The sequence below is a fragment of the Dendropsophus ebraccatus genome, chromosome 5 (genome assembly GCF_027789765.1).
Source record: "Dendropsophus ebraccatus isolate aDenEbr1 chromosome 5, aDenEbr1.pat, whole genome shotgun sequence".
In the NCBI taxonomy this organism is placed as follows: Eukaryota; Metazoa; Chordata; class Amphibia; order Anura; family Hylidae; genus Dendropsophus; species Dendropsophus ebraccatus.
This window is the reverse complement of record NC_091458.1, coordinates 3,695,642-3,719,788: the sequence shown is the minus strand read 5'-3', so window position 1 is coordinate 3,719,788 and position 24,147 is coordinate 3,695,642. Positions and strand designations below refer to the sequence as shown.

Below are 24,147 nucleotides of genomic sequence, written 5' to 3'. Positions count from 1 at the left end.
TGCTGGGCACACTGGGATCGGACTGTATAGGCCTTCACGCTGGGTTCCCAATCTAAGGCTGCTCCACTGAAGTTCAACAAGGACCCCTGATCCTTCTCCTTACATTTCCACAGGGTGTTCTCGGTGTTGGGACTGTTGGGTTTCTCCACTTCATGGTATTTCCAGACCCACTGGTACACTAGAAGACCTCTTAGCAGTCCGGGACCTTACTGGCCCTTCAGTTGGACCATTTCTACCATCGGGAGCCAACAGGTGGGATTTCTCTCTGTCACCTCAGGAACATTAACAACTCAGGAACTCAGCGACAGGTTAACTCCTTCCCACCTGTACCACCTGCTGTTGCATTGTTCCCGTTGGAGCTGTACCTTGCACCTCCATGTAAGTGGATGATTCATTTCTGACCATAGTGGGTTTACCCATTTCTCCATTACGCCTCTCTTCTCGTTCTTACTAGAGCCGGTGTCCCAGCTATACCTGCACCTGTGCAACACCAAGGGCAGCCCAAGCCACCATCAGCTGGGAACTGTATTCGGGGGTGTCCCAGGGGAAATACGAGACCCATCAACCACATTCTAGGACTTACGTTCTTCCTTATGCTCAGACCTAAGGAGATATATTTGCCCTGTATTGCCTCCTACCCCTCACTGGAAGGACAGCTCCAGCTTAGAGCCCCTGTGCCCCAGGTCTGAACATGACCCCATTCACAGCTGCAGTAAATCTGTAGATCTGAGAGTAGAGGATTCCCGGGCAGTTGATGATTATAGGGGTGTTCTTACATCATCACATGCGACGGGAGGAGTTATAGTCACATATAATATAATAATACCCTGTAGGTCAGTTCTATCACGCCCAGTGACACCTAGTCTCATATATGCTGCAGAGCTGATCTAGCGCAGGACGTTCTCTGTAGACATGGTGCTATACAAGGTGACAGTGGCCACAGGGAGCGACCTCACTGCCGGGACCATCGACACCATCTCCATCAGCCTCGTTGGGGTGAATGGAGAAAGCACTAAGCAGGAGCTGTCCCACCTGTGGATGCCCGGGAAGGTGAGGGATCTGGGGGCTCAGGGGAGTCAGCATCATAGGGGCTACAATAGGGGGTATGCACTCTTCTGCTGTTACGTTGTGACTTACATTGCATCCATTTCCAGGAAGGCTTGCCTATCATTCGGGTGTGCACCGGCTGTTTAGATTTCCTTTTCCTCAGGGCTCTTGTGTAGAGCTGCAATTATTATTTAGATTAGATAACACAAAGTGATACTGTAATGCAAACTCAGGGAGTGAAAACGTCTGCAGATTTCCATCTGGTTTGACGCAATGTACTTGGGGCTGTAATTGTAGTTCTTTCTTATGTTTAAGCACCCCCCCCCCCTTCCCCAGGCAAGAATGGTGATGGTGGGCTCTTCGTGATGATGGGTACCTCATGATGATGGCTACTAATCATGAGTTCCTCATGACGGTGGCCTCCTCATGATGATGGATTCTTCATGGTGTTAGGCTCTCCATGATGATGGATTCCTCCTGATGGTAGGTTCTTCCTGATGCTGGCCTCCTTGTGATGGTGGGTTCCTCATGATGGTGGTCTTTTCATGATGATGGGTTCCTCATAATGGGGAGCGCCTCATGCTGATAGGTTCCTCCTGATCATGGGTTCGTCATAATGGCGGGCTCCTCCTGATCATGGGTTCTTCTTGATGATATGTTCTTTATAATAATAAGTTCCTCATAATGATGGACTCTTCATTATGACAGGTTCACACGATGATGGGCTTCTCGTGATAATGGGTTCCTCATGATGACGGGTTCTTCTTGATGATATGTTTCTCATGATGATAAATTCATCATTATGATGGACTCCTCATGATGGTGGGCTCCTCATGATTATGGTTTCCAATGATGGTGGGCTCCTCATAATGATGGGTTTGTCATGATGATGGTTTCTTCATGATCATAGGTTCTTTATGATGGTTGGCTCCTCATGGTGATTGTCTCCTGATGATGATGGGCTCCTCAGGATGGTGTGATCCTCATGATTGTGGGATCCTTATGATGGTGGGATCCTCATGATGGTGGGCTCCTCATAAAGATGGGTTTGTCATGATGATGGTTTCTTCATGATGGCGGGCTGCTCATGATGGTGGGCTCCTCATGATCATAGGTTCTTTATGATGGTTAGCTCCTCATGGTGATGGGCTCCTGATGATGATGGGCTCCTCAGGATGGTGGGATCCTCATGATGGTGGACTTCTCATAATGATGGGTTCCTAATGATGCTGGGCTCCACATGATGATATGTTCCTCATGAGAGTGGGCTCCCCATGATCATCGACACTTCACGATGGTGGGCTCCTGATGATGATTGGTTCCTCATGATGGTGGGATTCTCATGATGTTCGCATAAGTGTGGGCTTATTCTATATGCATCTCCCATGCTTTATCCTCTTCACTTTCAGGTCACATACTTTGAAGTGAGCACTGAGACAGACTTGGGGGACCTCCTTTTAGTTCGGATCTACAAGGATGCCTACCTGTACTACACGGAAGATGCCTGGTACTGCCTGTATGTCAATGTCACCTCCCCTGAGGGGCAGCTCTACCAGTTCCCGCTGTATCAATGGATCTCTGGGGTGACAACAGTTGAGATTCTGGAAGGGAAAGGTTTGTGTCTTCTATTGTCTATTTTGCTCATGGTGACAGCATTTGGGCCCAACAAATATGGTTACTACTCTCCACTTTATCTTGGAAATGTATATTAGACTATGATGTTGTGGTCTTCTTCCAATAAAGAAGCCATGGCTGTCTCCACACTATCCAAAAGCATCACCATACATATGAGAGAAGCTGTGCCTGGTATTTCAGCTCTGTGAACAGAGTTGAGTTTCACATCCTAATGGGGGCACCTGCTGGTGGGTGAAGGTTCCCAGGGGTCCCAGTTTGAGTGTCAGATAGCATGAGAAGTTATCCAGAGTGTCCAGACAGAGTGGCCATCTAAGTGTCCAGGTAAGGGTGGTCATCTGAGTGTTTTCAGGAAGGGGTGGTCATCTGAGTGTCCAGGCAGAAGTGGTCATCTGAGTGTCCATGCAAAAAAAGAGCCCATGGAGCCTCAATTAAGAGTCTGGAAGCATAGGACTAGCCAGATATTCCTGAGATCAGTGATCGGTTTCACGTATAGCTCTACTAGGCTTTGCTCCGACCTAGCCAGAATCCTGCTCCACACTGATGAGGGGCAACATCCCGAAACAGCTGTCTGTGGATGGATACCTGGCCTTGGTATTTCCCTTGTCATTACATTGACTTATAGGGCCACTTAATATGGTGGTTTTGTAGGTTTCCCTAAAGAAGCCACTTCTTGGCTGGGCCCTTCCCATAGGGATATCTGGCTAGTCCTTTGTTTTGAGAGTCTTAATTGAGGCTCCATGGGCTCTTTTTGCATATTCTTATTTCTCAGGTAGGTTATCTATGTCTGGTTTCCCTGAGATCAGTGATCTGTTTACTATCTGAGTGTCCAGACAGGAATGGTCTTTTGAGTGTCTTCAGGCAGGAGTGGTAATCTAAGTGTCCAAGCAGGAGTGGTCATCTCAGTGTCTTCAGGCAGGAGTGGTCATCTCAGTGTCCTCAGGCAGGAGTGATTATCTAAGTGTCCTCAGGCAGGAGTGGTCATCTAAGTGTCCTCAGGCAGGAGTGGTTATCTAAGTGTCCTCAGGCAGGAGTGGTTATCTAAGTGTCCTCAGGCAGGAGTGGTTATCTAAGTGTCCTCAGGCAGGAGTGGTTATCTAAGTGTCCTCAGGCAGGAGTGATCATCTTAATGTCCAGGCAGCAGTAATCATCTAAGTGTCCTCAGGCAGGAGTGGTCATCTAAGTGTCCAGGCAGGAGTGGTCATCTAAGTGTCCAAGCAGGAGTGGTCATCTCAGTTTCCAGACAGGAGTGGTCATCTAAGTGTCCAGGCAGAAGTGGTCATCTAAGTGTATTCAGGCAGGAGTGGTCATCTAAGTGTCCTCAGGCAGGAGTGGTCATCTAAGTGTCCTCAGGCAGGAGTGGTCATCTAAGTGTCCTCAGGCAGGAGTGGTCATCTAAGTGTCCAGGCAGGAGTGGTCATCTAAGTGTCCAGGCAGGAGTGGTCATCTAAGTGTATTCAGGCAGGAGTGGTCATCTGAGTGTCCTCAGGCAGGAGTGGTCATCTAAGTGTCCAGGCAGGAGTGGTCATCTAAGTGTCCAGCCAGGAGTGGTCATCTAAGTGTATTCAGGGCGGAGTGGTCATCTGAGTGTCCAGGCAGGAGTGGTCATCTAAGTGTCCTCAGGCAGGAGTGGTTATCTGAGTTTCCAGGCAGGAGTGGTCATCTGAGTGTCAAGGCAGGAGTGGTCATCTGAGTGTCCAGGCAGGAGTGGTCGTCTGAGTGTCTTCAGAAAGGAGTGGTCATCTAAGTGTCCTGAAACAGCTGTCTGTGGATGGATACCTGGCCTTGGTATTTCCCTTGTCATTACATTGACTTATAGGGCCACTTAATATGGTGGTTTTGTAGGTTTCCCTAAAGAAGCCACCCCTTGGCTGGGCCCTTTCCGGAGGGATATCTGGCTAGTCCTTTGTTTTGAGAGTCTTAATTGAGGCTCCATGGGCTCTTTTTTGCATATTCTTATTTCTCAGGTAGGTTATCTATGTCTGGTTTCCCTGAGATGAGTGATCTGTTTACTATCTGAGTGTCCAGACAGGAATGGTCATTTGAGCGTCTTCAGGCAGGAGTGGTAATCTAAGTGTCCAAGCAGGAGTGGTCATCTCAGTGTCTTCAGGCAGGAGTGGTCATCTCAGTGTCCTCAGGCAGCAGTGATCATCTGAGTGTCTTCAGGCAGGAGTGGTAATCTAAGTGTCCAAGCAGGAGTGGTCATCTAAGTGTCCTCAGGCAGGAGTGGTCATCTAAGTGTCCTCAGGCCGGAGTGGTTATCTAAGTGTCCTCAGGCAGGAGTGGTTATCTAAGTGTCCTCAGGCAGGAGTGGTCATCTAAGTGTCCTCAGGCAGGAGTGGTCATCTGAGTGTCCTCAGGCAGGAGTGGTCATCTAAGTTTCCAGGCAGGAGTGGTCATCTGAGTGTCCAGGCAGATGTGGTTATCTAAGTGTCCTCAGGCAGGAGTGGTCATCTAAGTGTCCAGGCAGGAGTGGTCATCTAAGTGTCCAGGCAGGAGTGGTCATCTGAGTGTCCAGGCAGGAGTGGTCATCTAAGTTTCCAGGCAGGAGTGGTCATCTAAGTTTCCAGGCAGATGTGGTTTTCTAAGTGTCCTCAGGCAGGAGTGGTCATCTAAGTGTCCAGACAGGAGTGGTCATCTAAGTTTCCAGGCAGGAGTGGTCATCTAAGTGTCCAGGCAGGAGTGGTCATCTGAGTGTCCAGGCAGGAGTGGTCATCTAAGTTTCCAGGCAGGAGTGGTCATCTGAGTGTCCTCAGGCAGGAGTGATCATCTAAGTGTCCAGGCAGAAGTGGTCATCTCAGTGTCCAGGCAGGAGTGGTCATCTAAGTGTATTCAGGCAGGAGTGGTCATCTGAGTGTCCAGGCAGGAGTGGTCATCTGAGTGTCCTCAGGCAGGAGTGATCATCTAAGTGTCCAGGCAGAAGTGGTCATCTAAGTGTCCAGGCAGGAGTGGTCATCTGAGTGTCCAGGCAGGAGTGGTCATCTGAGTGTCCAGGCAGGAGTGGTCATCTCAGTGTCCTCAGGCAGGAGTGGTCATCTGAGTGTCCAGGCAGGAGGCAGGTCATGTTATTTTATATCTTTATGTTACTATAGTGTGCTGTATAAGGGTGGGTTCACACCGAGGAATCCGCGCAAAAAAGTTCCCGCGTATTTTGTCGCTCTCCCCCGCTCGCATGCACGCATTGCTGCTCGTCCCATAGACTCCATTCTATGGTCGGGCGAATTCCGCTATCCGATGAAAGAATTTAAATTGATGTGTCAATTCCTTTGATGGACAGTGCAATCCGCCTGTGCATAGAATGGAGTCTATGGGACGGGCAGAATTGCATGCTGGTGTGAGCGGGGAAGAGCGATGGAATACAAAGGAACTGCTCTGTGCGGATTCCTCAGTGTGAACCCACCCTAATATATCCTGTTTTTTTTTATATCTTTATGTTATATTGTGCTATATAAAGTATCACGTTATTTTATATCTTTATGTAATTATAGTGTGCTATATAAAGTATCACGTTATTTTATATCTTTATGTAATTATAGTGTGCTATATAAAGTATCACGTTATTTTATATCTTTATGTAATTATAGTGTGCTATATAAAGTATCACGTTATTTTATATCTTTATGTAATTATAGTGTGCTATATAAAGTATCACGTTATTTTATATCTTTATGTTATTATAGTGTGCTGTATAAAGTATCATGTTATTTTATATCTTTATGTTATTATAGTATGCTGTATAAAGTATCACGTTATTTTATATCTTTATGTTATTATAGTGTGCTGTATAAAGTATCATGTCATTATATCATATTATTATATCTTTATGTTGCTATAGTGTGCTGGATAATGCTGAATTTCTGTCTATCCTTTCAGCCTTGATATCAACCGTGAACCTTCACCCCATTATACAAAAACAGCGAGAAACAGAGCTGAAGAAAAAGAAGAAAACCCACAGGTAAGTGATAAATATTCCCTAGTGAGGGAACGGCCACACAGAACAGACAGAACAGATTACATGTGAGTCTAAGCGAGTCCCACCTGGGTGTTATTGTGATAGCCATGGGGACGGCACTGCTGCAGGGCTAGCTGGGTGTTGTATTTCAAATGTCATGTGTCACATGGTAGATTGGTGTTGCTTACCCAATGTAATAGCTTTGGGAAGTGCTGTAGTCAACTTAGAGGGTTAAAGTGTCAGGGTCTGTCAGAGGCATGTCCTCGCGTCTTGTAGCCTGTCCTTCCTGCAGGCTCTTCTGACTTACCTTGGATAATAGGTTCAGGGGCATTGGAGGTAAAATCTTCTCCTTTCCAGACTAGGGATTTACTCTAGCTCAGAGGCTGGAACTTGGTCCTGAAGCTCTGTCCTTGTTATCTCACCTTGTCTATGGTACCAATCCTATACTCAGGATACTAAGAAAACATCATCAAATAAATGGTCTGACTAGAAGGAGCTGAGCTGTCTGACATGTTCTCCGGCCAAAGCAAGACTCATGCTGGAGTCTACCCCATCCAGGTTAAAGCAGGCTGGACTAAGGACTATCTCTCCAACCTTTATCAGAAACTTCGGTGAGCTGCTCCTGGCTAGGAGGCAACATGTGACTAAGACATGGAGGCATGGAGCACATATATACATATATATATAGAGAGAGAGAGAGAGAAACACGTGTGCTTTTGTTTTTCAGGTGGACACTTTTCTCTGATGGAATCCCCCATTGCATTGATGTAGAGAGCATTGTAGACCTGCCCGCCAATGATCAGTATTCTTACCTGAAAAGGGGCAGCTTTAGCTACATGGCACTCATCACGTATGTATTCAATAACAATCAGGCTTCAGAGACTGTGAGCGGTCCTCATCGCAATGTCCGTCTCTTTACAGGAAACTTGCAGCAAAACTGAAGGGACTCCTGCATCGGGAAAAGCCTTGGACTACATTGGAGGACATGAAGATGGTCTTTTGTTTTGTAAGATCTAGAATCACAGGTGAGACTGAGACTGAACTGAGTATATTGTCTAGAGCTGTATCCACCATAGTGTCAGGATATACCTCGGAAATGGAGCAAAATGTGTCAAGGGGACCATGTGTGTCAAAGGACTGGTAGGAGATGGAGTCACAAGACTGGTAGGAGATGGAGTCACAAGACTGGTAGGAGATGGAGTCACAGGACTGGTAGGAGATGGAGTCACAGGACTGGTAGGAGATGGAGGTCACAGGACTGGTAGAAGATGGAGTCACAAGACTGGTAGGAGATGGGGTCACAGGACTGGTAGGAGATGGAGTCACAAGACTGGTAGGAGATGGGGTCACAGGACTGGTAGGAGATGGGGTCACAGGACTGGTAGGAGGTGGAGTCACAAGACTGGTAGGAGAAGGAGTTACAGGACTGATAGGAGATGGAGTCACAGGACTGGTAGAAGATGGAGTCACAAGACTGGTAGGAGATGGAGTCACAAGACTGGTGGGAGATGGAGTCACAAGACTGGTAGAAGATGGAGTCACAAGACTGGTGGGAGATGGAGTCACAAGACTGGTGGGAGATGGAGTCACAAGACTGGTAGGAGATGGGTCACAGGACTGGTAGGAGATGGCGTCACAAGACTGGTGGGAGATGGAGTCACAGGACTGGTGGGAGATGGAGTCACAGGACTGGTAGGAGAAGGAGTTACAGGACTGATAGGAGATGGAGCCATAGGACTGGTAGGAGATGGAGTCACAGGACTGGTAGGAGATGGAGTCACAGGACTGGTAGGAGATGGAGTCACAGGACTGGTAGGAGATGGAGTCACAAGACTGGTAGGAGAAGGAGTTACAGGACTGATAGGAGATGGAGTCACAGGACTGGTAGAAGATGGAGTCACAAGACTGGTAGGAGATGGAGTCACAAGACTGGTGGGAGATGGAGTCACAAGACTGGTAGAAGATGGAGTCACAAGACTGGTAGGAGATGGAGTCACAAGACTGGTGGGAGATGGAGTCACAAGACTGGTAGAAGATGGAGTCACAAGACTGGTGGGAGATGGAGTCACAAGACTGGTGGGAGATGGAGTCATAAGACTGGTGGGAGATGGAGTCACAAGACTGGTAGGAGATGGGTCACAGGACTGGTAGGAGATGGCGTCACAAGACTGGTGGGAGATGGAGTCACAGGACTGGTGGGAGATGGAGTCACAGGACTGGTAGGAGATGGAGTCACAAGACTGGTGGGAGATGGAGTCATAGTACTGGTAGGAGATGGGGGTCACAGGACTGGTAGAAGATGGAGTCACAGGACCGGTAGGAGTGGAGTCACAGGACCGGTAGGAGATGGAGTCACAAGACTGGTAGGAGATTGAGTCACAAGACTGGTGGGAGATGGAGTCACAAGACTGGTAGGAGATGGGGTCACAGGACTGGTAGGAGGTGGAGTCACAGGACTGGTAGGAGATGGAGTCACAGGACTGGTAGGAGATGGAGTCACAAGACTGGTGGGAGATGGAGTCACAAGACTGGTGGGAGATGGAGTCACAAGACTGGCAGGAGATGGAGTCACAAGACTGGTAGGAGATGGGGTCACAGGACTGGTAGAAGATGGAGTCAAAGGACCAGTAGGAGTGGAGTCACAAGACTGATAGGAGATGGAGTCACAAGACTGGTAGGAGATGGAGTCACAAGACTGGTGGGAGATGGAGTCACAAGACTGGTAGGAGATGGGGTCACAGGACTGGTAGGAGGTGGATTCACAGGACTGGTAGAAGATGGAGTCACAGGACTGGTAGGAGATGGAGTCACAAGACTGGTGGGAGATGGAGTCACAAGATTGGTAGGAGATGGGGCCACAAGACTGGTAGGAGATGGGGTCACAGGACTGGTAGGAGGTGGAGTCACAGGACTGGTAGGAGATGGAGTCACAGGACTGGTAGGAGATGGTAGGAGATGGAGATGGTAGGAGATGCATCGGGAAAAGCCTTGGACTACATTGGAGGACATGAAGATGGTCTTTTGTTTTGTAAGATCTAGAATCGCAGGTGAGACTGAGACTGAACTGAGTATATTGTCTAGAGCTGTATCCACCATAGTGTCAGGATATACCTCGGAAATGGAGCAAAATGTGTCAAGGGGACCATGTGTGTCAAAGGACTGGTAGGAGATGGAGTCACAAGACTGGTAGGAGATGGAGTCACAAGACTGGTAGGAGATGGAGTCACAGGACTGGTAGAAGATGGAGTCACAAGACTGGTAGGAGATGGGGTCACAGGACTGGTAGGAGATGGGGTCACAGGACTGGTAGGAGATGGAGTCACAGGACTGGTAGGAGAAGGAGTTACAGGACTGATAGGAGATGGAGCCATAGGACTGGTAGGAGATGGAGTCACAGGACTGGTAGGAGATGGAGTCACAGGACTGGTAGGAGATGGAGTCACAGGAGTGGTGGGATATGGAGTCACAAGACTGGTGGGAGATGGAGTCACAAGACTGGTAGGAGATGGAGTCACAGGACTGGTAGGAGATGAAGTCACAAGACTGGTAGGAGAAGGAGTTACAGGACTGATAGGAGATGAAGCCATAGGACTGGTAGGAGATGGAGTCACAGGACTGGTAGAAGATGGAGTCACAAGACTGGTAGGAGATGCGGTCACAGGACTGGTAGGAGATGGAGTCACAGGACTGGTAGGAGAAGGAGTTACAGGACTGATAGGAGATGGAGCCATAGGACTGGTAGGAGATGGAGTCACAGGACTGGTAGGAGATGGAGTCACAGGACTGGTAGGAGATGGAGTCACAGGACTGGTAGGAGATGGAGTCACAAGACTGGTAGGAGAAGGAGTTACAGGACTGATAGGAGATGGAGCCATAGGACTGGTAGGAGATGGAGTCACAGGACTGGTAGGAGATGGAGTCACAGGACTGGTAGGAGATGGAGTCACAGGACTGGTAGGAGAAGGAGTTACAGGACTGATAGGAGATGGAGTCACAGGACTGGTAGGAGATGGGGTCACAGGACTGGTAGGAGATGGAGTCACAAGGCTGGTAGGAGAAGGAGTTACAGGACTGATAGGAGATGGAGTCACAAGACTGGTAGAAGATGGAGTCACAAGACTGGTGGGAGATGGAGTCACAAGACTGGTGGGAGATGGAGTCACAAGACTGGTAGGAGATGGGGTCACAGGACTGGTAGGAGATGGAGTCACAAGACTGGTAGGAGATGGGGTCACAGGACTGGTAGGAGATGGAGTCACAAGACTGGTAGGAGGTGGAGTCACAGGACTGGTAGGAGATGGAGTCACAGGACTGGTAGGGGATGGAGTCACAGGACTGATAGGAGATGGAGTCACAAGACTGGTAGGAGATGGAGTCACAAGACTGGTGGGAGATGGAGTCACAAGACTGGTAGGAGATGGGGTCACAGGACTGGTAGGAGGTGAAGTCACAGGACTGGTAGGAGATGGAGTCACAGGACCGGTAGGAGATGTAGTCGTAGGACCAGTAGGAAATAAGTCATAGGACTGTTAGGAGATGGAGTCATGGGACTGGTAGGAGATGGAGTCACAGGACTGGTAGAAGATGGAGTCACAGGACTGGTAGGAGATGGAGTCATAGAACTGGTAGGAGATGGAGTCACAGGATTGGTAGAAGATGGAGTCACAGGATCGGTAGGAGATGGAGTCACAGGTATGGTAGGAGATGGAGTCACAGGACTGGTAGGAGATGGAGTCATAGTACTGGTAGAAGATGGAGTCATAGTACTGGTAGAAGATGGAGTCATAGTGCTGGTAGGAGATGGAGTCACAGGACTGGTAGGAGGTGGAGTCACAGGACTGGTAGGAGGTGGAGTCACAGGACTGGTAGGAGGTGGAGTCACAAGACTCGTAGAAGGTGGAGTCACAAGACTCGTAGGAGGTGGAGTCACAGGACCGGTAGGTGATGGAGTCATAGGACCGGTAGGAAATAAGTCATAGGACTGTTAGGAGATGGAGTCATGGGACTAGTAGAAGATGGAGTCACAGGACTGGTAGAAGATGGAATCACAGGACCGGTAGGAAATGGAGTCACAGGACCGGTAGGAGATGGAGTCATAGGTATGGTAGGAGATGGAGTCACAGGACTGGTAGGAGATGGAGTCATAGAACTGGTAGGCGATGGAGTCACAGGACTGGTAGAAGATGGAGTCACAGGACTGGTAGGAGATGGAGTCACAAGACTGGTGGGAGATGGAGTCACAAGATTGGTAGGAGATGGGGCCACAAGACTGGTAGGAGATGGGGTCACAGGACTGGTAGGAGGTGGAGTCACAGGACTGGTAGGAGATGGAGTCACAGGACTGGTAGGAGATGGAGTCACAAGATTGGTGGGAGATGGAGTCACAAGACTGGTGGGAGATGGAGTCACAAGACTGGTAGGAGATGGAGTCACAAGACTGGTAGGAGATGGGGTCACAGGACTGGTAGAAGATGGAGTCACAGGACCAGTAGGAGTGGAGTCACAGGACTGATAGGAGATGTAGTCACAAGACTGGTAGGAGATGGAGTCACAAGACTGGTGGGAGATGGAGTCACAAGACTGGTAGGAGATGGAGTCACAAGACTGGTAGGAGATGGAGTCACAAGACTCGTAGGAGTGGAGTCACAGGACTGGTAGGAGATGGAGTCACAGGTCTGGTAGAAGATGGAGTCACAGGACTGGTAGAAGATGGAGTCATAGGACCGGTAGGAGATGGAGTCATAGGACCAGTATGAAATAAGTCATAGGACTGTTAGGAGATGGAGTCACAGGACCGGTAGGAAATGGAGTTACAGGACCGGTAGGAGATGGAGTCATAGGACTGGTAGGAGATGGAGTCACAGGACCGGTAGGAAATGGAGTCACAGGACCGGTAGGAGATGGAGTCATAGGACTGGTAGGAGATGGAGTCACAGGACTGGAAGGAGATGGAGTCTATATATCTAGCAATGTCAGGACCTTTACTTAAGCTTTCCTGGGCACTTAACCTACAGGAAAAATCAGGGGTCACATGGTTCAGGTGATTGGGCGCCTATAGAAGACGCCCATACATATACTTTATAATATATATATATATATATATATATATATATATATATATATATATAATATTTCTGTTATCTTTTCACTCTCCAGGCGAGGTCTCCCGGCTCTGGAATGAGGACTCCTTCTTTGGTTACCAGTATCTGAATGGAGTTAACCCGATGGTGATCAGGAAATGCCTCAATCTACCGGAGAACTTCCCTGTCAGTAGCAGCATGGTGGCCGCATCTCTGGGCTCCTCCACCGACCTCGATAAAGAGCTGCACATGAGGGCGTCCTGAGTGAGGATGTGACTACTGATGATGAAGCTTCTGTACTAAGGGTGCACTCATCTTACAGAACGGGAACATCTTCCTGGCCGATTACAAGATTCTCCAGGGAATTCCTGCAAACCCCTCGATTAATGGGAAGGAACAATACATCACTGCCCCCATGTGTCTGCTGTGGAAGGACCCCCAGGACCAGCTGCTCCCCATCGCTATCCAGGTAAGGATGGATCCCTCCAGTGTGCTGTCAGACCCCTCCCATAACATGGGTGTGGTGGTGGTCGTGGTGGTTACCTCTGGTGTAGAGGCACGGTCAGTTATTGCCAGATGGTGACGCCTGTGCGGTGGTGGTTGGCTAAGGTATAGCCCTGCCCGGTGGTAATGTGTCGTGACGCCAGTGCCGGAGGGGCACACAGGTATGGTGGCACACCTGCTTTTAGTTTAGTGGGCTGGCTATACCTTTTTCCCCTGTGGACAGTGACCTGCCAGGTTTTATCGGGGTCCCTTGGGTAAATGTCACGGTGGTCCGGAGTGGAGTAGTGACCCACCAGGACTATTGGCACTGCCACCCACAGAAATGGGAGTTGACCCAAGGAAGGTGTGTGTACTGTGCAGGTGCTTAGTAAAGAACCACAGAGTCCCGTTACAATAAATAAGATCCGTTTACTTAATATAGGAAGCAGTTAATACAGCTTTGCCTTGACTGGGTACTTTATACTTGATAGGCTAGGTCTGTACTGAGAGTGGAGTAGAAGGTACAGCCGTGCTGACTGATTTGCGTGTTGAGAGGTAGAATGTTCAGAAGAGTAGAGAGGAGGATGTCGAGAGTAGTACTGTGCTCTGCCGGAACTTTAGAGGTAGAATAGGAAAAAGACTTGAGAGTAGAGAGAATACTTGTGCCTGTATTTTGACTCTTTTGGTCTTTGCACCACCTATTGCCCACCAGTGTCAGTTAACCTGTCCTAGAGGGTGACACAAGCCCCAGACCTTTATACCTGGGATGAGCAGAGTGGTCAGAGTTCTCTGATGACATCCACGCTGTGAGATAGAGTTCATAGGCTTCTAGCAACTTTGCTCTATCCGGATCAGTTCCTTTTTTATGGAGACTGTCCTGCACTGTGTTCCTCTGGTCCACGGTGTGGGTTAGGATGATCCCTGACTTGTCCTCTCTAGTAGTGACTTAACACTGCATAGTGCTGAATAAGATTGCTTGAAGAGAAACGGTAGGGGGCGTCCTACCCCTACAAAGTCTAAGGCAAAAGACCCCCACACTTCCTCTAACCCAAGGGACTTCCTTCCTGTGCTGTGAGTGGGCGAGGAGTGTGTGCAAAGAAATAAAGAGAGAGATGATAGGTGAAGAGAAGAAAGAACTCTCATTGGTGTACAGATCCATGTGATACATAAACAAACAATAACCCCTTAACTTCTACAGCCGTGCAATATCTTAGGCATACATACATATAATAACGAGATCTAGTGGCAAAGTTTTGGTACTGCTACATTGCCACTTGTAGCTTAAAAGTACAGGCTTTTGCAAAGGGTGTAACCAAAAGCAACACCCGTGGTGGGACACCACATGGGCCACAGCTATCTATATTTTGTGCTGAAGATGAACAGGGACCATAGTTCAGAGGGGTTGTCACCCATCATCCTGAACTCCTGATACCATAGTCCTTCTGTTCACCCAATGAGCTAAATGTAAGGTAGTGTGTAGAGATAAGGGTTCCCCTGAGGACGACATGGTGACTCCATTACATTGCTGCTTCCATTACAGCTGGGTCAGACTCCAGGAGAACGGATGCCCATTTTCCTGCCCAGCGACTCTAAATGGGACTGGACCTTGGCCAAGATCTGGATGCGCAATGCCGACTTCCAGGTTCACCAGATCGTCTACCACCTGCTCCACACCCATCTGCTTGCTGAAGCATTTAACGTTGCGACCACCAGACAGCTGCCAATGAGCCACCCAGTGTACAAGGTGAGTGGCCGCCCATACATCATACCATTTCCTCCACACACAACCTTAAAGGGATTGTTGTGGATGAGGAGAACATGGCTGCTTTGTATTAACAGCGCCACTCCCAGCTGATCATGCTGCAGTCCCTGCTGATATCGGAGGGTTTGCTACAGTGTATCTGTGGACACCGCAAAGCTGCACCCTCACATATGTATAACATTATCTCCTGGTGTGTAATAACCTCTTATTATTCTACAGCTCATCACCCCACATCTGCGTTATACCCTGGAGATCAACACCATCGCCAGATCTGAGCTCCTGAGTCCTGGAGGTATCAATGACCAGGTGAGATGAAGGAGGGCATCTAGGAAATGGGAATCTTTGCCCCCATAGTCACTGCTTCACGCTGGGGGTCTCTACATTGTAGAACTATATATTCTCTTCCTTATGCTGTATATGAGACCCTCTCTTGCATAGTACATCTGTGCCCAATAGTGTGTATAAGCCCCTCCCCTGCACAGTTTATCTGTGCCCCCACAGTATATACGCCCCTCCCCTGCATACTATATATGTGCCTCCATAGTGTGTATAAGCCCCTCCCCTGCATACTATATCTGTGCCTCCATAGTGTGTATAAGCCTCTCCCCTGCATAGTATATATGTGCCTCCATAGTGTGTATAAGCCCCTCCCCTGCATAGTATATCTGTGCCTCCATAGTGTATATGAGCCCCTCCCCTGCATAGTATATCTGTGCCTCCATAGTGTATATGAGCCCCTCCCCTGCATAGTATATCTGTGCCTCCATAGTGTATATGAGCCCCCCCCTGCACAGTATATCTGTGCCTCCATAGTGTATATGAGCCCCTCCCCTGCATAGTATATCTGTGCCTCCATAGTGTAAATGAGCCCCTCCCCTACATAGTATATCTGTGCCTCCACTGTGTTTATAAGCCCCTCCCCTGCACAGTATATCTGTGCCTCCATAGTGCATATAAGCCCCTCCCCTGCACAGTATATCTGTGCCTCCACTGTGTGTATAAGCCCCTCCCCTGCATAGTATATCTGTGCCTCCACTGTGTGTATAATCCCCTCCCCTACACAGTATATCTGTGTCTCCATAGCATATTTGAGCCCCTCCCCTGCACAGTATATCTGTGCCCCCACAGTATATAAGCCCCTTCCCTGCACAGTATATCTGTGCCTCCATAGTGTGTATAAGCCCCTCCCCTGCATAGTATCTGTGCCTCCATAGTGTATATAAGCCCCTCCCCTGCATAGTATATCTGTGCCTCCATAGTGTGTGTAAGCCCCTCCCCTGCATAGTATATCTGTGCCTCCATAGTGTATATGAGCCGCTCTCCTGCACAGTATATCTGTGCCTCCATAGTGTATATGAGCCCCTCCCCTGCATAGTATATATGTGCCTACATAGTGTATATAAGCCCCTCCCCTGCATAGTATATTTGTGCCTCCATAGTGTGTATAAGCCCCTCCCCTACACAGTATATCTGTGCCTCCATACTGTTTATGAGCCCCTCCTCTGCATAGTATATCTGTGCCTCCATAGTGTGTATAAGCCCCTCCCCTGCATAGTATATCTGTGCCCCCACAGTATATAAGCCCCTCCCCTGCACAGTATATCTGTGCCTCCACTGTGTGTATAAGCCCCTCCCCTGCATAGTATATATGTGCCTCCATAGTGTGTATACGCCCCTCCCCTGCATAGTATATCTGTGCCTCCATAGTGTGTATAAGCCCCTCCCCCTGCATAGTATATATGTGCCTACCTTGTGTGTATAAGCCCCTCCCCTACATAGTATATATGTGCCTACCTTGTGTGTATAAGCCCCTCCCCTGCATAGTATATCTGTGCCTCCATAGTGTATATGAGCCCCTCCCCTGCATAGTATATATGTGCCTACATAGTGTATATAAGCCCCTCCCCTGCATAGTATATTTGTGCCTCCATAGTGTGTATAAGCCCCTCCCCTACACAGTATATCTGTGCCTCCATACTGTTTATGAGCCCCTCCTCTGCATAGTATATTTGTGCCCCGACAGTATATAAGCTCCTCCCCTGCACAGTATATCTGTGCCTCAATAGTGTGTATAAGCCCCTCCCCTGCATAGTATATCTGTGCCCCCACAGTATATAAGCCCCTCCCCTCCATAGTATATCTGTGCCTCCATAGTGTGTATAAGCCCCTCCCCTGCACAGTATATCTGTGCCTCCATAGTGTGTATAAGCCCCTCCCCTGCATAGTATATCTGTGCCTCCACTGTGTGTATAATCCCCTCCCCTACACAGTATATCTGTGCCCCACAGTATATAAGCCCCTCCCCTCCATAGTATATCTGTGCCTCCATAGTGTGTATAAGCCCCTCCCCTGCATAGTATATATGTGCCTACCTTGTGTGTATAAGCCCCTCCCCTGCAGATCTCCTTTATGATGTGGTGGCTTTTTCACTGTGTTTTGTGATCTTAGATTCTGGGAATTGGCAATGGAGGTGTCCCTGTACTGTTGAAAAAAGCCATGGAGGAGGTGACATACAGCGGCCTCTGTCTACCTGATGATATCACAAGTCGTGGAATGGACGCCATCCCAAATTACTTCTACAGAGACGATGGCCTGAGAGTCTGGGCGGCTATGGAGGGGTATGTACTATAACAGCCATTGTTGGGGTCTTGATTGATAGGGGCAGGGCTAACACCTATATTTCCTATAAATACCCTTTAACATGAAGATACCTCCCCTCGCCCCCCATAGTGGGTATGGGATACTAACTCTCCCCTTCTGGTCTCCTCTACTTCCCTAGATTTGTATCCAACATCATCCATTACTACTATGGAAGCGATGAGGCTGTCAAAACCGACCAAGAACTTCAGTCCTGGGTGGCTGAGATCTATGAAGAAGGATTCCTGAAGCGTGAATCCTCAGGTATGACAATAGTCTGTCTGGAGGCAAACACTGATCTGGGGCTGTTGTGGCCCAGGAAGCAGCTTTAGCCCCTATGACAGTAAATTGACCAGCTTTATTCCACCAGGAATCCCATCATACCTGGAGACAGTGTCTGCGCTGGTGAAGTACCTGACCATGGTGATCTTCAGATGTTCTGCTCAGCACGCAGCAGTCAATGCTGGTCAGGTGAGTGACAGCTGGGCTCTGGTGTGCTGAGAAACACCCTCTGGGTTCTGACTGTGCTGGGAACACCCTCTGGGCTCCGGCTGTGCTGGGAACACCCCCTGGGCTCCGGCTGTGTTGAGAAATACCCTCTGGGCTCTGGTGTGGTGAGAAACACCCACTGGGCTCTGGCTGTGTTGAGAAATACCCTCTGGGCTCTGGTGTGGTGAGAAACACCCCCTGGGCTCCGGCTGTGGTGAGAAACACCCCCGGGGCTCCGTCTGTGTTGAGAAATACCCTCTGGGCTCTGGTGTGGTGAGAAACACCCACTGGGCTCCGGCTGTGTTGAGAAATACCCTCTGGGCTCTGGTGTGGTGAGAAACACCCACTGGGCTCCGGCTGTGTTGAGAAATACCCTCTGGGCTCTGGTGTGGTGAGAAACACCCACTGGGCTCTGGCTGTGTTGAGAAATACCCTCTGGGCTCTGGTGTGGTGAGAAACACCCACTGGGCTCTGGCTGTGTTGAGAAACACCCCCTGGGCTCTGGTGTGGTGAGAAACACCCACTGGGCTCCGGCTGTGTTGAGAAATACCCTCTGGGCTCTGGTGTGGTGAGAAACACCCCCTCGGCTCTGGCTGTGTTGAGAAACACCTTCTGGGCTCTGGCTGTACTGAGAAACACCCCCTGGGCTCTGGCTGTGCTGGGAACACCCCCTGGGCTCTGACTGTGCTAGAAACACCCCCTGGGCTCTGACTATGCTAGAAACACCCCCTGGGCTCCGGCTGTGTTGAGAAATACCTTCTGGGCTCTGGTGTGGTGAGAAACACCCCCTGGGCTCCGGCTGTGTTGAGAAATACCCTCTGGGCTCTGTTGTGGTGAGAAACAGCCACTGGGCTCTGGCTGTGCTAGAAACACCCCCTGGGCTCTGGCTGTGCTAGGAACACCCCCTGGGATCTAGCTGTGTTTAGAAACACCTTCTGGGCTCTGGTTGTGCTGAGAAAAACCCTTTGGGCTCTGGCTGTGCTGGGAACACCCTCTGGGTTCTGGCTGTGGTGAGAAACACCCTCTGGGCTCTGGTTGTGCTTAAAAACACCTTCTGGGATCTAACTGTGCTGAGAAACACCCTCTGGGCTCTGGCTGTGATGGGAACACCCCCTGGGCTATGGCTGTGTTGAGAAACACCCCCTGGGCTCTGGCTGTGCTGAGAACACCCCCTGGGCTCTGGCTGTGCTGGGAACACCCCCTGGGCTCTGGCTGTGCTTAAAAACACCATCTAGGCTCCGGTTGTGCTGGGGAAACCCTCTTGCCTCTGGCTGTGCTAGTAACACCCCCTGGGCTCTAACTGTGCTGGGAACACCCTCTTGCCTCTAGCTGTGCTAGAAACAACCCCTGGGCTCTGGCTGTGCTGAGAACACCCCCTGGGCTCTGGCTGTGCTGGGAACACCCCCTGGGCTCTGGCTGTGCTTAAAAACACCATCTAGGCTCCGGTTGTGCTGGGAAAACCCTCTTGCCTCTGGCTGTGCTAGTAACACCCCCTGGGCTCTAACTGTGCTGGGAACACCCTCTTGCCTCTAGCTGTGCTAGAAACACCCCCTGGGCTCTGGCTGTGCTGGGAACACCTTCTTGTCTCTAGCTGTGCTAGAAACACCCCCTGGGCTCTGGCTCTGTTGAGAAACACCCTCTGGGCTCTGGCTGTGCTGAGAACACCCTCTGGGCTCTGGCTGTGCTGGAAACACCCCCTGGGCTCTATCTGTGTTGAGAAACACATTCTGGGCTCTGATTGTGCTGAGAGAAACCCTCTGGGCTTTTGCTGTGCTGAAAAACACCCCCCTGGGCTCTGGCTGTTCTGAGGAACACCCCCCCCCTGGGATTCTAGCTGTGCTGGGAACACCCTCTGGGCTTTGGCTGTACTTGGGAATGCTTTCTGGGCTTTGGCTGTACACATTTATGCTTTGACCATACCCCTTGGGCTTATGGCTGTGCTGGGGAACACTCCCTAGACTTTGCCCATGTTGAGAAATGTCCCCTGTGATTTGTCCTTGTTTGGGAATACCCCTTTGCTTTGGTCATGCTGGAGAACACCCTCTGGACTTTGGGTGTGCTGCGGAATGCCACCAGGACCGTTTAGCCTCATTTACATATTAAGAAGGCTTATTTTCCTACGACATGAGCTTATGTACACTCCATTTTTCCTACTGAAAGTTCCACTTTAAATCGATGATTTATATCCTTGGGGGGGGGGGGTACTTTAGCACGGGTCACCAACTAACATAAAGCCAGTCCTGGTTGTTGTGCAGCAAAGCTTGTGGACGGATGATCAAATAAAGCCATGGAAGCTGGGAATAACAGCCTATTTTCAGATCCAGTCAAACTCAATTGGGACCAATCACAGATATCATCATGTAGGGAAGGTCACTGGGAGATTGAAATTAAGACAAAGCTCCCACAATAGTGGCCAGGAAGAAAGATCATTCTGGCATTAACCTCAGCCCAAAGTAATATTGTTTTTTCTCTTCTTCGTAATGATTTTCCATCGGAAACTCAGTTTTCTTCCATAACAAACACTGAGGGCATCTGGTGTTAGCACCCAGGTGGTCGCAGAAAACAAGGTAGGTATTCTGCATCTCCATTAACAACATAAAGCTGGACACTGTGCTTTCCCCGCAGTTTGACTATTATTCCTGGCTACCCAATAGTCCATCATCTATGAAGAGCCCCCCTCCTACAACTAAAGGGGTCACCACATTACAGAATATCTTGGACGCCCTGCCTGATGTCAATACCACCACTGTCATGATGACTACCATGTGGCAGGTTAGCAAGGAGACCATGGATACGGTGAGTGCTAGTGGTAGTATAATCTTCACATAAAAAATACCTGGAGGAGGAGGAAATAATGTTGGGAGAGGTGGAAATGGAGGTAGAGCTGGAGGAGGGAGGAGTATTGGGGGGGGGGGGATATAGCTAGACATAGAGCTGGAGGACTGAGTATTGTCGGGGAGATGGAGCCGAACGTAGAGCTGGAGGAAGGTGTAATGTTGGGGGAGATAGAGCTAAACGTAGAGCTGGAGGAATTAGTAATGTTGGGGGAGATGGAGCCGAACGTAGAGCTGGAGGAAAGAGTAATGTTGGGGTAGATGGAGCTGAACATAGAGCTGGAGGAAGGAGTAATGTTAGAGGAGATGGAGCTGAACGTAGAGCTGGAGGAAGGAGTAATGTTAGGGGAGATGGAGCTGAATGTGGAGCTGGAGGAAGGAGTAATGTTAGAGGAGATGGAGCTGAATGTGGAGCTGGAGGAAGGAGTATTGCTGGGGAGCGGAATGTAGAGCTAGAGCGTGGAGCTAGATATGTTGGTCACTTTATCTGTCTATCTGGGATATTTTCTTCCTTTTGTTACAGAGACATCTTGGGAATTATCCGGATGAACGTTTTACTGAAGAAGCCCCTCAGAAGTTCATTGCAGAATTTCAGAAAACACTTGTTGAGATATCTCTGTCTATAGAAGAGAAGAACCGAGGCCGAAGATTACCATATCCATACTTGGACCCCAGACACATAGAGAACAGCATTTCCATATGACCGGGCCTGTTCTCCATGTCCTCTTCAGCCTCATATGTAGATGACATTGAGCCTTCTTCTGCACTGACCCTACACTTCTCTGCTTACAAAGATAATACACTGTTGTGTTTGCATTGAGAAGCTGTCTTATTGAACACCATTGCTGATGTTATTCTGGGGTCATTGACCTGGACCATTATTCTAGTGTCCCTGAAAGAAAGCTAAGGCTCTCCTCTGGTTGTAAAGTGTTGCTCCAACCTCAGGACTGGACCATGATGACCACTACTGCAATCCCTAGTGCTTGGTTATTGGCTCTGTGATGAGTTCCGAGCTGTCCTTCATTTCACCCGGCCAACCTGACTTCACGTGACTTGACCATTCCTGGTGGACCTTCTGATATTGCTTGTAGAACATATGTCTACCTACCTATGTCCAGTACAGGAGAATGATGAATATATAGCAGGGGCAGCCCAAAGAGTGGGTGAAATGATAAGGGATTGTCAGTGTGGTCGCAGTTTAGTTCACAGTGGTCACAGTAGCTGGAGTGTTTCCACAAAACGTCTGGACTCCTCAGGTGAGTATTGGTCTCCCTCACAGGCAGGAAATCTGCAGCTTTTCTCCCTGTAGGCCTGAGGCCAGAAAGATCTTGTGCTTTTCTTACATTTTACATTACTAGGCCTAGACATAAGCTTAATTGGGTCATAGTCTATGGCTGTGAGGTCCTTGTGAGTCTTTCCTCACAGACCGGTTGGAGAGCTATGTTCTTTCTCTTTTTGTAGCCCAAAAAGAATTGTCCTACTCACTTACTCACTTTCTCACTTTCTAGAGAGGCTGAGTTAAGGTTTTCTGGAAAGTTCCTACAGTGTTGTGTAAGTGGGTTAAGCCTTTGAGAACTTCAGCTTTGCCTATTAACTGATGACATTGTAAATGCAAAACACCAATAATACCAGCATAAAGCAATGGAGAACATTATAGGCACATAAAACTTCTAACCACAGCCTTTGTATGGGTTCCTCTTGTTATGGATGCACCTCAAGAGTGCGGTCATATTGACTGTTCCAAGTTATAAGGTTCATAGTTCTCACTGAGAATCAAACCCCCTGACACATGGATGGATAAGGTGGATCTCCTTTATTCAAAGATGGCTGCCATGATGAATATCCTGGGGCTCGTGTTAGTATTTTATTGGCTGAAGTGCTAATAGAGTTACTTGCATAGAAATTGATTACTTAGTAAGCTTTAATGAATCTAACATCTCTACGTGTTTAGAAGGTCCGCCATATTGGAATGGCTTCACTATATATACAAAGTATTACCTCCTTAAGGCTGGGTTCACACACAGTATTTTTGCTCATTATTTTGGCCCTCATATTGCAACCAAAACCAGGAGTGGAGTCAAAACACAGGTAGGGTATGTTCACACACACTCTTAAAATTTAGTGAATGGCCGTTATTTCATAACAATGGCCGATGTTTTAAAATAAAGCCAATTATTTGCCATTTAATGACAGTCAGCCACAAAAATTTCAAAAGCATGTGTGAACATAGCCTTTCTGTGTTTTCAATCCACTACTGGTTTTGGTTGCAATATGAGGACCAAAATACTGAGTAAAAATACTGTGTGTGAACATAGCCTAACACTATATGTTTTTTTTTTGTTGTTTTTTTTTGGGGGGGGGGGAGTGGGCACAGGCGTGATTACAAAGTAGAGTGAGGGAGACTGGTATGGTGATATTGGTAAGGTCTGGTGGTGGGGCTTCTTTAAGTTTAGTGCCTAGAGCAGCAGCAGCTGTTAATATGGCCCTGGCAACAAGATGATCTTCCTGTCGAGATCCATTAGACTTCGATTCCAGGCCTGGAGGAGTTCCGACTGTAGAGGTCTCATTTGCCACAAAGCTCATGGAACCGCATTGGCAAATGACCCAGAAACCTCATCAGTGTTCCGAGGGACACACGACGAGGAGCCCACAGAAACCAACATCCATCTAAAATTCTCTTCTTCCTCTCCGGAGTGAGAAACAGTTTCATGTTCTGGGAGTCTATGAAGAAACCCAGGTATTTCTATGCTGTGGCAGGTTTCAGACTCAATTTCTCCTAGTTGACTACCCAACCTAGGGACAAGAGCAGAATTGAGGTTGTGGAAAGTCCTGTCTGAGAAGTTCTTTTAACCTAGCTAGTAGTAGCTAATCGTCTAGGTAGGGTATTACATTTACCCCTCTCAACCTGAGAGCTGCTACTACTCAGGCTACAACTTTCATAAAAACGAAGGGGCTGAGGTCATCCCAAAGGGAAGCACCTTGAATTGGTGGTGATGTAACTGACCTTTATGGAAGACTGCAATTAGAAGGAATCCTTTGTGTTGTTCAAAGATAGGGATATAAAATATACGTCTTTTAGATCCAATAAAGCCATTAAGAATCATAGTCACTGATTTTATAGTCTCCATCATGAATTTGTTCGTTGTCATAAAGCGATTGAGATATCGCAAATCTATGATGTCTCCATTTCCCTGATGGCTTTAGAACCAGGAATACCGGCGAGTAGACTCC

General features: G+C 48.6%; 1 protein-coding gene across 1 annotated transcript; it reads left to right on the top strand.

Annotated features, from left to right (window-relative positions):
- Positions 1-859: 859 nt before the first annotated feature.
- LOC138793348 (hydroperoxide isomerase ALOXE3-like) lies at positions 860-22,959 on the top strand. The gene is made up of 14 exons (XM_069971878.1): positions 860-1,050; positions 2,457-2,661; positions 6,553-6,634; positions 7,359-7,481; positions 7,553-7,656; positions 12,788-12,959; positions 13,033-13,180; positions 14,735-14,938; positions 15,176-15,262; positions 17,405-17,574; positions 17,736-17,857; positions 17,964-18,064; positions 20,708-20,878; positions 21,440-22,959. The coding sequence occupies exons 1-14, from the start codon at positions 913-915 to the stop codon at positions 21,617-21,619; spliced, it is 2,007 nt and encodes a 668-aa protein (XP_069827979.1). The 5' UTR covers positions 860-912; the 3' UTR covers positions 21,620-22,959.
- Positions 22,960-24,147: the final 1,188 nt, after the last annotated feature.